Below are 17,266 nucleotides of genomic sequence, written 5' to 3'. Positions count from 1 at the left end.
TACTAAAATTATATTTATTTATTTGTAAATAATAATTACAGGTGATATCCCCCTTTCTAGGTACCACAGCAGATATTTCATCATACATATATATATACAACATAGTAACACAACTGATGAAGGAAGCAAATTTATGACTTAGCGTGCCCTGACTGGGCCTCAAGGCACCCAATCGCCTAGCCAGAATTAATTGCATCTTATACCGCTGCGCCACATCCCTGTATATATACATACAGTGGACCCTCGATAATCCGAACACCTTCGTTCCCAGTCCAAACCGTCCAGATTACGAGTTTTCCAGACTGCCAAATTTCGTGTACCAGGTCAAAAAAAATTGTCGTGTAAGAGTTATCTCCCTTGATTATATACAATCCGGGACATTTCATAAACACATCTAATTGTCAGACTTTATGTTTCTGATATGATTCTTGTTTCGTTTTGTATAAAGTAAAAAATAAACTATGTTTTTTAAAGAACATGTAAAGTGAAAGTTTATATGTGACCTACAAACAACACACATGTGTCACGTCCCGGAGGTTCACAAACAAGTAGAAATTACAAACGTTAAATACCTTAAATAAAATACCCGGATTTTACAACTTACCGTCAGTCCATGTTTTTTTTATGATTTTTACGTACCAGAAACCCCAAGCTATCTATTTAAAAGTACGCGACACCAGCGAGAACTACCCAAGATGTCCGATAATTATTAAACCCGTATTCACTTAACAATGTGACGCTTAGTTAAGTATCAGACGACTATTGACTAATTTGTGTGTAATCAACCCAGTTCTTGTGATCACTGCTTAATACGTAAATGTGTATGTAATTAATAACATGCATCTTTCAATGAGTCGTCGTTTCACGTAACGGTGTTACAAAGCCGATATCCGTGTTTACCCAATACAAGTGTTAATGATGTTAATTACCGATCATAAATGTATTACATGTATTTGAGATTGATTAATTATCGTATCACGTACTGTATGTTTGTGCATAAATTCTGTAACATTTAGGTCGTAGAGAAAAAGCAATGTTCCGTTATAAAAACAAAAGCTACACATTGTAACACAGGTAAACACCTGGGGCTATGACCTGGCAGCGGTCGCTATGACTACGCACAGTGTCAAGCGATAGTCTGTACAGCTGTCGACACGGGTGACTTGCCCCGACATTTTTTTCTCCTCGTGGTGAAAAAATCGTCCGGATTATTGAGGGAAATTTACTAATGAAAAGTACGTTCCGTTCCCAAAATGGGCTTCCGGAATCGGAATCCGAATTTCCGGACTGGTGAGTACAAATAACGTTACGGAAATCCATTCCCGTGCATTTCCGTCCGGACTGTGAGTTTTCCGGACTATCGGCATCCGGATTATCGCGGGTCCACTGTATATATAAGAATTTATCAAGCATGGCTCTTTTTGAAACAATCTTTTCTATTTCCACAGATAAAAGTTGACAAATCAGAGAATGTGATTCCCCAAAGGCTGGTAAATACTGCAAGGAAAAGGTCCCAAGAATAAAATGGTACCTTGGTACATAAATAAGGTGGAAAAATGATAGGGTTTAGTTTTTGATATGTAGCATTGAAATTTGTTTCATGCAAACAAATAAGTACACATTATAGAAATAGTGACTATAGAAAATCATTTCAGACAAACCTGTTAGCAAACACTACATACTTGTTGTTATACGACTGTCTAGTGTTTAATCAGTAGGTGACAAATTTACTCAATAATTTCACATACATCTGATCACTGTGTCAATTAAATGAATTATGATCATGTTTATAGGTACTTGAACATTTCAAAAGTCAATTCTAGCCTCTGTTTGCCCGCCTTTCAATCATGATCAATTAACGTTACTACAGAGGTGTAAGAAAATGACAGGGTAGGAGTCTTACTGTAAGAAATATCTTTGAATATTCCTGAACTTTTTATGTTGGGTTGACACCTTATGTGTCTGTGTATTGTACATCTACAATGTTGAATAATCTGATTGGATCAGTGAGACCTGGAACGCACATGCCGGGACATGCGTTATATATAAAATTAGCCTGCTCTGTTGATCTTCTGGGGAAAGCACCCACATTTTATCATAATTATTTTTAAATTTCGGAAAAATTTCAGAACCAACATTGTGCACATGTATTATGCTTAATCATGAAAGTTCTTCTATCAAATACAATATTCAACCTAATTAGTGCACCTCTCCTTCTACTTTAGTGCACCCCTACTTTTTCCTGGGAATGAAGAGGGCTGCTGTTTGCTTACCTTCCTGATCTTTCACTACCTTCCTGATCTTTCGCTAATATAATAATATTCAATTTATTAACCAAAGATTTTATGACAAATAGAAAACATCTTTCTTTTTATTCCAACCTGATTTCACAAACTTGCTCCTTATGAATGGTTTTGTTATGCAAGATCACAGTGCACTTATTACGCTTAGGCACCTGACGGTCAGTCTAGTAAGGTATGGTACATTTTTATCGTATTCTATACAATGGAATTTGGTTGAAAAGAAAAGTGTTCAATTTCTTCTTTTTTCACTTGCTAACTAAAAAATCAGAAAATTTTACGAAATATTTTAAGAATAATCCAAACTGAAAATTGTCCATTATATAACGGAAAATGCAAAAATTTAATTGATAATGAGTGGAAACCTTTCTAAAACTATCAAGTACCACAGCTATAGCACCGCTGGCCTATAACGACCCCGACCAGGTTTTCTGACTTAGCATGATCAGCCATGTGTAGTAAAACCATATTAATCTACATATTTATATTTATACAGCCTACATTACACATATTGGCAGATTAACTTGTACAATATTATGATCCAGGAGAAAACATGTATACATGTCAATCTCTGTATGGGTACAATGTTAATGAAATATATTCCTATATATACCTTGCAGGTAAAAAACCTGATTAGGAAGGCAGGTAAAAACCAGGTAAATCTCAAGTTGAAAAGGCAATGAATGAAAATTAATGTTTCATGCATGGGAGAACATACAGCTTATTAAATTGCCTATACAGCAAATCATTGATTATAAAGTGACTATACACAAGTAATCAAAAAACAAATTTCTTATCCTGGACGAAACAGAACAGTTTAGATCTTCTAACCTGACTCTTACATTAAAAATACAGTGTCGGAGCTGTTGAGTTAAAGGCAAACAAAATTGAAAAATCACCGTTTGTGAGAGATGATATCTGTCAAACAATATCACCGAGCTAAAATAAACTGAAGGGGAAAACCTGCACAGACATGTAGGTAATCACCCACACAGTTAAAAATTCCTACCCTGAGGTAGTGACTAGTCGTATATTAAAACCTTGTTCAAAGTCACGTTAGATTCATATCCTGTTTGAGTTCATATATGCATTTATTCAAACAATATTGAAAATACGTCCATGCATTAAAATTTAAAAATTTGAATATTTTCAATCAAGCGGTGGTAAAACATATGACATGACAGAAGTAGGTAAATATGTCCATGTCTGATCAATTTGACTCCAAATTATAACTGGACATAGTGTATAGGGTATAATAGTATACCCGAACTTTATTGTTTAAATATGGTTCAGTCGGTACTACATACTTTACCATTACACCACTAGTGTACAGATATATACAGTGTACCAGATGTAGGAATATTGACACCTAGAGCTCAAGGTTGGATTTACCAATGATATATGTCTTTACCTTTGTATCAGGCTACTCATCAACAATATTGAGTTACTAAAGACAACAATATACAAACAATACACAATAATAATTGTTGTCTTAATTGTTGTGTATTATAATACTATTATCATGAGTAAACAAATGACACCATCTGATAGCTAATCTAGACGGAGTAACAATACCATCATAACTATCAATAATTGATACGTGATTGTAGTCATGTATGGTCAACTTAATGGGAAATTTAATGGGAAACAAAGTCCCATCATTACCAAAGTATATGTTATTAAAACTGTCAAGGAAAACAATCTCCAGAACACCATAATTGGTATCAGTACTACCTATTAACATGGCTAAATGTGGTCATCTGATGTCTAAATTCAGTTTGACACAATTTTGCTAAACAGCATGCATGAAGGACTATACTTCTAAATTTACACCAAAACCTACATTAAATTAATTTCTATGGTCAAACTGTGAATTATATGACGCAATGAAAATTAATTATACTTTAAATTGCATTCATTTTCACACTTCATTTATACTATAATCTACAGGTGCTATTGTACAAATGAAGACATAATTGCCAACCACACATTAGCACTGATATCAGAAGATATATTAATGTATATTCATTGTTAAAATGTTTACAAATAAACAACCCAATGGACCTATTATTTTTTATTTATTTTTTTGATCTATCCAGACAGGGTGTGAAACAGATAGCATTCCTAACACATGGACCTAACATAGCAACTGCTGATTTCTGCTGATCTGTCAATAAAACTATCTTATTTACATATCTTCATTGTCCAGTGAAGTTTTGTTACTACAAATTAATCTTATTTACATCGGTTATTTTTATTATCTGTTTAACATGTTTGACAATCTACACACATTGACCTGGTCAAAGGGGTCAGACACAATGATAAGAGAGGTAATTGTACTGTAGATCTAACCGATCATTAGTCTTGGCACCAACATTGAACACCTTTAAGTCAGGCCTGAACACAGCTAAGGGGCCTTGGAGGCACCATCCTGGGAAATTTAACCTAGGATGTTATATGGCAGGAAAAGACGGGAAGTCAATACTAGTCAATACAGTAGATGCGTTGATAGTAGTCGAAGACTAATAAATGATGATAATAACGGAGAGTTATAATTGTCACAGAAGCATGGATCTGACACAGAAATGGTGGCCTGACATATTGGCCAGGTATAGAAATAGTGGTCAGGTACAGAAATAGTGGTCAGGTACAGAAATAGTGGTCAGGTACAGAAATAGTGGTCAGGTACAGAAATAGTGGTCAGGTACAGAAATAGTGGTCAGGTACAGAAATAGTGGTCAGGTACAGAAATAGTGGTCAGGTATAGAAATAGTGGTCAACATAGAAACTGGAGTCAGAAAATGTTTACATGTTTAGCCTGTATGCAATGAAACGGTCAAATAGGAAAGTTTTTCTCCAGCAAATAGGATCTATCATAAAGTGGACTGGTCAGGTGTTATCATAGGAAATTATATATTTACTGTGAACAAATTCATATTAATTTGGCCATTAACAGGAGATTTAATGAAAGTAAATATGCATTGAAAAGTGCCCAACAAAATCAATACCAACAATATCAATACTGCTTTATTGAACATTAAACAGGTGCCCCTTGTGTTGATATATTGAGTCATTATTATATTCTCCTGTATAATTACCACCAGGTGTACATGTATATCTGTAACACTGCTAGCCTAGAAAGCTATACATATATAGAGACCAGTGGTATCAGGCATGCAGCCTCACCAGTAAAGATACTTGTCTAATTTTGAAAGGTAGCTAGCCGCCTAAAACTTGACAATGTCTAATTCTGACCACAACACTATAAACCAACATACCATTGACATATCCCTCACTTGACCATATGACTGACCATTCATTGGACTTATTGGTGTTGATGAAACTTCACAATGCGATCCCTGGCTTTCGTTAAGAAATGAAATCCATGTTTTAATTTGTGAAAATGTAGAGAATTTTTTTTACATTATTTTAAGAAATCTCAGAAGAAATGGAGGAAAATAAGTAATTTGATTACATTCTGGTTTCTATGGTGATAATTACTTAATTGTTAAGTATTTTGTACAAAAAGTAACTCTTTTGTAGATGTAATCTGAGAGGTATGATTATGCTTGTAATGTAGCACACCTAATCAAGGAGCGACAAAGTATTCACAGGCTTCAAGTATAATAGAAGTAAAATCATTTTCCAATAAACGTCTGGACTCGGTCAGGAAATAGAAGTAGTTACACTGTATAATTGATTTGTCACATGGGGAAGTTTACCTTCATACAAACAATCTTAACCACCTCACTGTTAAATGCTGACAATTTAATTACAAACTTTGACTCACAATTCAATATCATAATCATGATATTTGAAGAAGTCTTGAAGCAAATAAATCACTTATCAAAATTCAAGTAAATAATTACATTTATTTCAAGAGTAAATAATATAAATACAAAAGTATATGTTTTACAATAAAACCTAGGATAATATAGGGGAGGTAAGTAGGTATTCATTGTTGTTACAAGCATTTACATTATCAATACTTTAGTCTGTTAGGTCAGAAGTAGTACCCTATCTAAGTAGGAGTATGTAACATTCTCCATACAATACTTCACCTTAAACATTTTATTTAATTTATCTATCTTGATAAATTGTTATATTCCTAGCAAGTTGATTAAGCTACACTACTAAAATCTATTTAAACATCTTTTAAAAAGAGATGCATCTTTTTTTTTTAAATCACAATGAAATAAAAAATATTCTCACACCACTGAATCGTAACTAAAATGCATTGAGGTATGATTTTGATATTTCATGTGCTAAATGAGCAAATTGAAACAAATTACAGTTATAACATTTAAAATGATAACCAATCATTAGTATAAAGAATAGTTTTACTTTTAATTCTACTATATCAGGATGCTACAGAACTCCCTGAATTACTTTCTAACATTTGTGAATCCTTTCAGATTTAAGAGACCTTGCAGTAATCAGATTGCCTTACCTTGGAATGTTCACATGTACTCGAAGAATCATTGTTTAGAAATCCTCGTAAAAAACAGTAAGCACAATCCTTCCACAGTGTGTAACTCCCACCATTTACTTTCACTTCCATAAATACGAAATTATCCGTTTCACATCCATAAATTTGAAGTAAATCTAAAATATATTTCTGCAGTATAGCCTCACTTGAGAACCAGGAGGTGACTTATTGTAAAATAAAATCTTTGGCCAAATTCCTTATATCGGCTAGTACTTAAGTGCTGTAAAACATTTATGGCATAAGCCTATTTAAATTGGGTAGATGCCAATGAGAAGTTGTGTAGAACAAAGCTGACCTCTCACACTTCAACACACGACCTTTCTGTATTGTGTGCACACAGATACACCTCATTTGCATATTTCATTCAATTTCCTTCTATAGAATTAATTATCAGTGAAGATATCAACACGAGTCACATGGCCAGTCACATTTAAAATGCTTCCATCATAACATTTCTGCCTTATCGTGGATAATATCACAGAAGCCGGTTGGCGACAGGACTACTATGTTATCATGTGTGTACAAGTGTGCTTGCATTATGTCAACGTTTACACAGAATTGAGAACCACTGCTTTACTTATCAATTTCTAAACAAGCTCATTGATTTCGATTTTGTCTACAGCAAACTAACATATACACGTTTTGTAGTTGAACCAATCACACCGATATTCGGTCCCCCTAATCTAACCCTTGTATATGAATACCCAAGGTAATATATAACTGATTAAATTTTCATCATGTGTACACAAGTATTATCATTACATATTTAAATCATTTTGTTCCTCTTTCTATGCTTGCAGGCTAGAAAATCTCCAATAGAGCAATTTTTCTTTCACTGATACACGATTGATTGGGTCGGAAATTGAATTAAATGAAGCATACACATATATACATGATTCTATTTAAACTTGCAATCCTTCATCTTTTATTCATGAATTGAATTGTTTTGATCATTTTGACCATTTACGGTTATTACGACTTTGACAGGACATTATCTACATAAAAGATTCACACCTCAATGGATAAACTGACCTAATGATATGTCTCATCATTCATCATCATCAAGACCATTTTGGGGATTTTTCACCCAATAAATATCATGCAATGAAATTAAAATTACTCATGAATATATAAGAACATTAAACATGAATAGAAGTGGGTTTCAAAGGTCAGTCATAGGACGTTTCTTTTGAAACCCATTATCAGGACATTACAATTGCACTTTTATATGTTTGACTGAAGAATGATTCAGTAGGCCTAGTTTTCACCGTTCCCTGAGCATGCAGTCACAGGTATGACGGCTTCCCAATTATATAGTCTTAATTGGTATTTTTTCACTATACAGTAAATACCCCATACAATAATTCCTCATTTTGGTTCTCTTTCTATGGTGAACTATTATCAGTTATCAAAGAATTCTCAAACATGATATAAATACATTAGAAAATTGCTTTGTGAAAATATTTTCTGGATGAAAAACTACTACAGCAATCAATGATTGACAGGCAACTAAAGCACTTTTTATCTTCATTGTGACTTTACTAGTATGATTTATTGCTTCTATTAAAATGATTATTTTTTATTGACTTAATCAGTTTAACAGTGCATGCTGACAAATACATGTATAAGCAAATGAACATTCTGCAACCTTCTCATAAATCAGCTCAGCACAGTTTGGAAGGGAAGTTGTTGTAAATTAATCTTCTTTAATTAATATTGTCCTCCTTTCATGATTTGCAGCAATATTATGTGTATGTTACTAGAGCTATAATATATTAAATTCCATATTAAGAAATAAAGACAAGCTCTGTGGTACAAGTTCAGGCCAGATCAATGCCCAGCATTCTTGGGTGACCGTGATCTAGCTGTTTCCATATGGTAGTATCCAAAGACTATATATATATAATGTTCCCAAAGGCTGGGTTTGATTCTGGGAGAACCAGTCTAGATGCACAAATGTAATCCTCACTTCACATACAGCAACCATGTATTTATAATGACCCAGAGACTAAGTCTCAAAGATCTGGGGTAGACACAGCAGGCTAGCATGTTAGTATTGTGAGTGGCCAGTCTCTTCATTCGTAGACGCTCATCTCACAGTTACAGAGAGATTAAATCAGTGACTATGTAAGCGAAATGGCCAAATCAGAGGTTTATAAAATTTTTGGCCCTACCTCTCAGCCCCGGGGGGTCAGCCCCTCCTTTTTTGCGATTTTTGAAATACTCACCACCTAAGGTTTCCAGTCATATTTGGTGAATTATAACTACATAAGTCAGCTCTGTTTAATGACAATAAACACTTAATGTGAAATACTTGTGTCAGCACTGTATTTTTAAATACACTATCATCAAACACTGGTACACATTTTGATTTATAAGAAGTCATTTTTTTCCATACACTATTTCAACAATTGCTCAAAACTGCAAATCTACATAAAAATGATAACATATCAAGCCAATTGCAAGTCAAAGCACAATGTAGAATACGGTGGTAGATTTAAATCAATTTGTCCTTCATCAAGGTTACCAAGTACAGTGCAAAACCTTATTTATTTAATTAAAAGTTTCTAACAGGATAAAAGTCAATTAATTTTTAAAATTAGAAGTCTGTTAATGAAAATATTTACACAGAACTTACTCCCTACCTATTGACTAAGGTTAAAACCAATATTTAACAGGAACGTTGTGTATAGATATTGGTAAAATACCAAAAGGAGATCTGGAGTACTGACTGACACATAATTTATTTAAACAGATCTTTGAATGAGTTTGGGGAACACCAATCAACAAATGATGATTCCAAGGACTTCCTATCATAGTGTTGTATTTAATAAAAAATAAAAAATTACAAAAATAGTTTTCGGATGCAGGATCAAAATATGCTATATATGGCCTCTTTGACTTCAATTAAGACTCTTATCTGAGTCAAGATCTCAAAATTATAAAATAAATATTCATAAAATTTTCCTACAAGAAGATCTGAAAAAGCACAACCGTCAATTTATAACTAAACTGAAAGGTTGTACAGATCTCACAAGCAGCATTTATATGTTATGATTTTGAATACCTTTTCTCTATGGAGTAAAATTATGGACTTCGGATAGAAAGGACTGGGTGGATATTTGCAAGTCTTTGCATTATTTTTTTTACCCAGCATACATTTGACATCAGAAGAGTTTGTTCCAATTGAAGACAAATCTGTAACGTTAAGGGACTGGCAGTACACTATAGACAAAGTCAATGATAAATACTGTTTAGACCTGATCAACCAAGCAGTCTCTTTTATGCAGGATAGAGAAGAACAGTATAAAACGAACTTTCACCTGTCAATCTGATAAACCACTCGATACTACTCAAGTATATGTTTATTAAAGTTTTTTTTACTATATAGGATTTAATGAGCTCAGTCAGAACATATTCACATATACACAAAGCAAGCTTCCTATCAAATAGACTTAGTGGTCTTAAGACTCTAAACACCAATAAGGGAAGCCAATTCTGCAATGTCTCGGTACACTTTGGTTTCGATTACCGAGGCGCCAATAAAAAACACTTTAGGACCACTGTACTTGTAAACTTCACTCTAAGTGTTATGTACTTTTATCTACCAGAACAAGTACATCTCTGAGAAAGCTGTTTGTCCAAATATTGACCTGGAACTTACAGGAATGGTCAGATTGATGTTGACACAGAGCTTACCGTTTAGGGTCAACAACTTCAAGTGACCAGACAAGAGGACCTGTGTTATAGTGGATGTTTAGAGGACAGACGGGACTACTGACTCAGATATATGGAACTCCCTTTTAACTTTATACTATATACTAATATCCAGGAATTAAACAATTATGACACCTCCATTAGTGTATCACCAATCAGAAATCAAGTGACTAGCGAAAATTGCTCAACTATTAAGATCTAGATCTTCAGCAGGACTGAAATCACAAATTGATGTTTCTATTTCCGAGCATAACACAGAACATTTCTCCTGATATTGGCCCAGTTGCTCAAAATGTTATTAGGCTAGGACAGTTCAACAAAAAATTTTAAAATCCTGACAAGATAATTTCTGGTAAAACTAACTTAAAAAAAATTTATGAGTCAGTCATCAGTCTCTTATTTCTGCCTAATTTGAAGAATACACACACTCAGATTTTGAAGAAAAGGAGAAACTGGAAGGTGAAGTTCGTAAAATTTTGAAACATTCTGAATCTGAAATTTTCAAAAAAGCTGCTTCACAAAATTGTCAACATCAAGCCATATATCATAGAATGTACAATATCATCAGAAATTATTGTTATTCCTGTATATCTCAGATTTGAACAACACATTCCAAGCTTCAGTTTATAAGTGGCCAACTCTTGTTTTAAATACTCTGTGTATACATAACACAAGAGGCCCAGGGGCCTTAACGGTCATCTGACTCTAAATTAAAACCCTTATATTATTGTAGTATGCATTCTCTGTAGCAAGTATATAGTGGCACTGTTGGCCATGGTGGCCATCTTGGATTTCTGACCGACCCAATAAATAATAACACTTGGTCTGGACCATCTAAGGATAATTTCTGGTAAGTAAGAGCTGAATCCCACCGGTGGAATTTGAGAAGAAGTTTGAAATAGGTGTTGTTAATGAAAACCATGATTGCGCAATCATGTTACAAAATGGCCGTCATTGCTGCCATGTCAAAGTTTTTACGAGGCCGAAAAAAAAACAACACTTTGTTGGCCCTCCTTCCTTAACATCCTCACCAATTTCCAGCTCAATGGCACCAGTGGAACTGGAGAAGAAGTTTAAAATGTGTTTTTTAAGATTGCAGATATGGCGGCCATCTTGGATTTCAGACCAATCTAAAAAATAACAACACTTGGTCGGGATCATCTCAGGAACATTTTAGGCAAGTTTCAGCCCAACAGCCCTGGTGGAACTTGAGAAGAAGTTTAAAATGTGTTTTTGAAGATGGTGGTTATGGTGGCCATCTTGGATTTCGGACCAGGACCCGAAAAATAACAACACTTGGTCGGGATCATATCAGGATCATTTCAGGCAAGTTTCAGCTCAATAGCACTGGTGAAACTTGAGAAGAAGTTTTAAATGTGTTTTTCAAGATGGCGGCTATGTCGGCCATCTTGGATTTCGGACCGACCCGAAAAATAACAACACTTGATCGGGATCATATCAGGATCATTTCAGGCAAGTTTCAGCTCAATAGCACTGGTGGAACTTGAGAAGAAGTTTAAAATGTGTTTTTCAAGATGGCGGCTATGGCGGCCATCTTGGATTTCGGACCGACCCGAAAAATAACAACACTTGGTCGGGATAATATCAGGATCATTTCAGGCAAGTTTCAGCTCAATAGCACTGGTGGAACTTGAGAAGTAGTTTAAAATGTGTTTTTCAAGATGGCGGCTATGGCGGCCATCTTGGATTTCGGACCGACCCGAAAAATAACAACACTTGGTCGGGATAATATCAGGATCATTTCAGGCAAGTTTCAGCCCAACAGCACTGGTGGAACTTGAGAAGAAATTTAAAATGTGTTTTCAAAATGGCGGCTATGGCGGCCATCTTGGATTTCAGACCAACCCGAAAAATAACAACACTTGGTTGGGATAATATCAGGATCATTTCAGGCAAGTTTCAGCTCAATAGCACTGGTGGAACTTGAGAAGAAGTTTAAAATGTGTTTTTCTAGATGGCGGCTATGGCGGCCATCTTGGATTTCGGAACGACCCGAAAAATAACAACACTTGGTCGGGATCATATCAGGATCATTTCAGGCAAGTTTCAGCTCAATAGCACTGGTGAAACTTGAGAAGAAGTTTTAAATGTGTTTTTCAAGATGGCGGCTATGGCGGCCATCTTGGATTTCGGACTGACCCGAAAAATAACAACACTTGGTCGGGATCATATCAGGATCATTTCTGGCAAGTTTCAGCCCAACAGCACTGTTGGAACTTGAGAAGAAGTTTAAAATGTGTTTTCAAAATGGCGGCTATGGCGGCCATCTTGGATTTCGGACCAACCCGAAAAATAACAACACTTGGTCAGGACCATCTCAGGATCATTTCTGGCAAGTTTCATCTCATTGCCACTGGTGGAAATTGAGAAGAAGATTGAAATGTGAAAAGTTTACGGACGGCGCACGGCGCACGGCGACGGACGAAGCACGATGGCTATAGGTCATCCTGACCCTTCGGGTCAGATGACCTAAAAATGATGTAAAAATTTAAGTGGGTAATTTCCCCAAAGAACCAACGTCCATTCAAACCTGGACTCTGGAGTTGCTGCTCTTCTTTTATACCTCAAAATGATAGAATTATCAATGTTGTCTTTTGGTGCAGAAGGATAGAAGGATATATGGCAAGTCAAAGCTGTACATGTAGGGCGCATGATCATGCACTGGTGATCAAGTTCAGCTCTAATGATCACAACATCAATCTAGAGCAAGTCTCAGGTTGGAATTCCGGTCTGAGCCTATCACATTTTCACTCTTGTTACATATAAATCATGTTTCCAATATTAACTCTCTGACAAGACAATACATCTGTAGGTTTCTAAGTCAAGCTAAAATGGATGTAATGAATGCAGTACAACAGGTATGTATTGAGATCATGTCTGGAAATCCACGAGCTACATTCACATACGATAACGAAATATGTTCATTTTTCTGATAGTGGTGCCTGACTTCAGAAGACAGATATGTCAAAATGATGTCAAATCAGGTTATCGATCATACGAATTTCATGAAGATGGGGTTTGTATGTCTTTTTTTTAGCAACTTTTAAATCCAAAGTTGTTTCGTTTTTTTAGCAACTTTTAAATCCAAAGTGGGTTTTTTTCAGCTGAGAGGATTTTAAAGTTTGAAAAGAAATACCACGGTATAAATGTATTAAAATTTGGTCATACAGTACATGAGAGTAGAAAAAATAATGATTCAAGAAACATGATATTAACTGAAAAGTGTCATTAACAGATATTTGTTACATTAACATGAGTTCATCGTCAAACATGCAATTGTAATGCTTTTGAAAAATCAAGACAAATACATGGTCCCCAACATGTATCTCAATATACAATATGTAATGTACATTTTGTATCTGCAGGCATAAAGGTAATTAATAAATGTACAATACATTGCATTAGGCAAATTTATTATGCCTTTTCCATCAGCACTCAATCCACAGGCCATTTATATGCATATCTATTAACCAGTCTGTGAAAATCTTGACTGAAGTAGAAACAAAGAGGAAAATTCTGTTTATCACTTAACCAAGATATGCTATAATCAATTTGATAACTTTTTTTCGTGTTGATTTCAAATAAAAATACTGATATTATGACCCAAAGCATTTTTGTTTGGTGGAGTTTCAATGTCATTGGAAGTGAGGTTATGGACATGAAGGTGATCCAGTTGTGACATCAAAGTAGAAACAATGGTAACCCACAGTCAATTATTGGCAAGTAAATAAATGTTATTGGTAAATGAAGATCTCACAAACACAAATTACATATACCATATTTATCCTCAATTAAGCCCCTCTCCTACTGCAATAGCTTAGTATTAAAGTTTGAGGATTTCAAATTTGATAAATTTACTGCAAAAATGAAGAACAGGGTTTATATCATGTGCAGGGGCTTCTTTGCAGATATATATATGGTAATGCAGCACACCGTTAAAATATGATAGTTATGGGATAAAAAAAAATCACTTACATCTTGAAATAGATCTTTGATGGTGGAAGTTGATGTACACGTCACAGCATCATCCAGATCAAAGTCCTCGGTCCTTACCACATCCTCACAGGGATCCTTAAGACTGGATGTTTTACCCCCAGGAAGTGATGCTATATCGACAGGAGTCTTACGACCTTGTGAACTTGCAGAACTCCGGATAGAATCTCGGATAGCACTGATGTTACTCCGAAGGGACTCTCTCACCAGATTTACTGGGCGTACTTTGCTGGTAGACTGTCCTACTGTCAATGTGGAGACTCCAGGTGTGTTTTGGTGAGGGGTATGAAGTCCAGGCCGGTTCATGGGCCGTTGATTGTTAACACAGTACATTTTTGGTCTCGTGGTGGATTGTTCAACCAAACAATACAAGCTTATTCATCCATGGCACATTCTGTAAGAAAAAAACAATTAAAATACTTATCAGTTCTTATGATACGAATTGAAGTATAATGTCAATCAGAAAATTTCATACTAGTACAGCACCACAGGATCACTGAACATCTTGGTGTTGTATGGTTAGATATCAATGTTGGACAAGAATTTAATCAAACTATTCAGTAGTAGTTCCTGAGTAAACCGTACTATGCACATATTTAAATAATAGATCTTTAGATTTTTATTGTGACAAGTATATGAATAGTGGTATCGGAATTATCTATGATGACAAGACGGCACATTTATATGGCAAGCCTGTTATTGGCCTTTAACTAATGTACACAATATAACACTAAACCAAAATAAACTCACGCCTTACAAAAATATCCTGGTATACAATACAACAATAATAGAATCATTCAACATTAAACCATAATACAACCGTATGAAACCCGCCATGTTTGTAGTCTGCAGTGTACATATTGAAGCTCCATTTTTTCGCTTTTGATAAAATGTATAGAGAAAATATTGATGTGAAGTTTTATATCATAACTATACCCGTCATATAATTGGTTGTTTACCAAAGAATATCCAACAAATTCTCTCTCACCAGTTGACAATCGGATAAAACCAACATTTTTACGTGTAACCTGTCAGCTCATTCAAGCGATGACAAAATGGTCCATTGAGAGAAACAACATGGCTATATAGTGAATAATTCAGGTTCTGAGGCTGGCAATGTCAGCTCTTATCACAAAAACAAAATCAATTAGGATCATTCAGGTGTGCTTACAGGTACAATCATGTCAGCTGATCAGGTAGTTATGACAAATTGTGTAGATGATGTTGTAATACATCTGCCAATTAAACTCTTCTTCTAACATTACACATAGGCTACATATAACATTATACATAGGCTACATAATTATAACATTTCCCATAGGCTACATATAACATAATACACAGAGGCTACGCATAACGTTAGGCTACATATAACATTATACATAGGCTACATAATTATAACATTTCCCATAGGCTACATATAACATAATACACAGAGGCTACGCATAACGTTAGGCTACATATAACATTACACATAGGCTACATATATCATTACACATAGGCTACATATAACATTATACATAGGCTACATAATTATAACATTTCCCATAGGCTACATATAACATTACACATAGACTACATATAACATTACACAGAGGCTACATATAACATTATACATAGGCTACATAATTATAACATTTCCCATAGGCTACATATAACATTACACATAGGCTACATATAACATTACACATAGGCTACATATAAAATTACACATAGGCTACATATAACATTACACATAAACTACATATAACATTACACATAGGCTACATATAACATTACACATAGGCTACATATAACATTACACATAGGCTACATATAACATTACACATAGGCTACATATAACATTACACATAGGCTACATATAACATTACACATAGGCTACATATAACATTACACATAGGCTACATATAACATTACACATAGGCTACATATAACATTACACATAGGCTACATATAACATTACACATAGGCTACATATAACATTATACATAGGCTACATATAGCATTATACATAGGCTACATATAACATTATACATAGGCTACATATAACATTACACATAGGCTACATATAACATTACACATAGGCTACATATATTACACATAGGCTACATATAACATTACACATAGGCTACATATAACATTATACATAGGCTACATAATTATAACATTTCCAATAGGCTACATATAACATTACACATAGGCTACATATAACGTTAGGCTACATATAGCATTATACATAAGTTAAATATAACATTACACATAGGCTACATATAACATTACACATAGGCTACATATAACATTACACATAGGCTACATATAACATTATACATAGGCTATATATAACATTATACATAGGCTACATATAACATTACACATAGGCTACATATAACATTACACATAGGCTACATATAACATTACACATAGGCTACATATAACATTACACATAGGCTACATATAACATTACACATAGGCTACATATAACATTACACATAGGCTACATATAACATTATACATAGGCTACATATAACATTATACATAGGCTACATATAACATTACACATAGGCTACATATAACATTACACATAGGCTACATATATTACACATAGGCTACATATAACATTACACATAGGCTACATATAACATTACACATAGGCTACATATAACATTACACATAGGCTACATATAACATTACACATAGGCTACATATTACATTACACATAGGCTACATATAACATTACACATAGGCT

At 34.5% G+C, this 17,266-nt stretch overlaps 1 protein-coding gene across 1 annotated transcript in view; it reads right to left on the bottom strand.

The window, feature by feature from the left end:
- Window positions 1-17,266, bottom strand: part of LOC117334263 (golgin subfamily B member 1-like) — a 101,102-nt gene that overhangs the window by 80,319 nt on the left and 3,517 nt on the right. Inside the window, 1 exon segment of the mRNA XM_033893773.1 lies at window positions 14,503-14,914. Within this exon segment, the coding sequence (XP_033749664.1) occupies window positions 14,503-14,853 (351 nt within the window). The 5' untranslated portion in view covers window positions 14,854-14,914.

This window comes from Pecten maximus, chromosome 9, assembly GCF_902652985.1.
Source record: "Pecten maximus chromosome 9, xPecMax1.1, whole genome shotgun sequence".
NCBI classification, from domain to species: Eukaryota; Metazoa; Mollusca; class Bivalvia; order Pectinida; family Pectinidae; genus Pecten; species Pecten maximus.
This window is presented reverse-complemented; position numbering and strand designations above follow the sequence as displayed.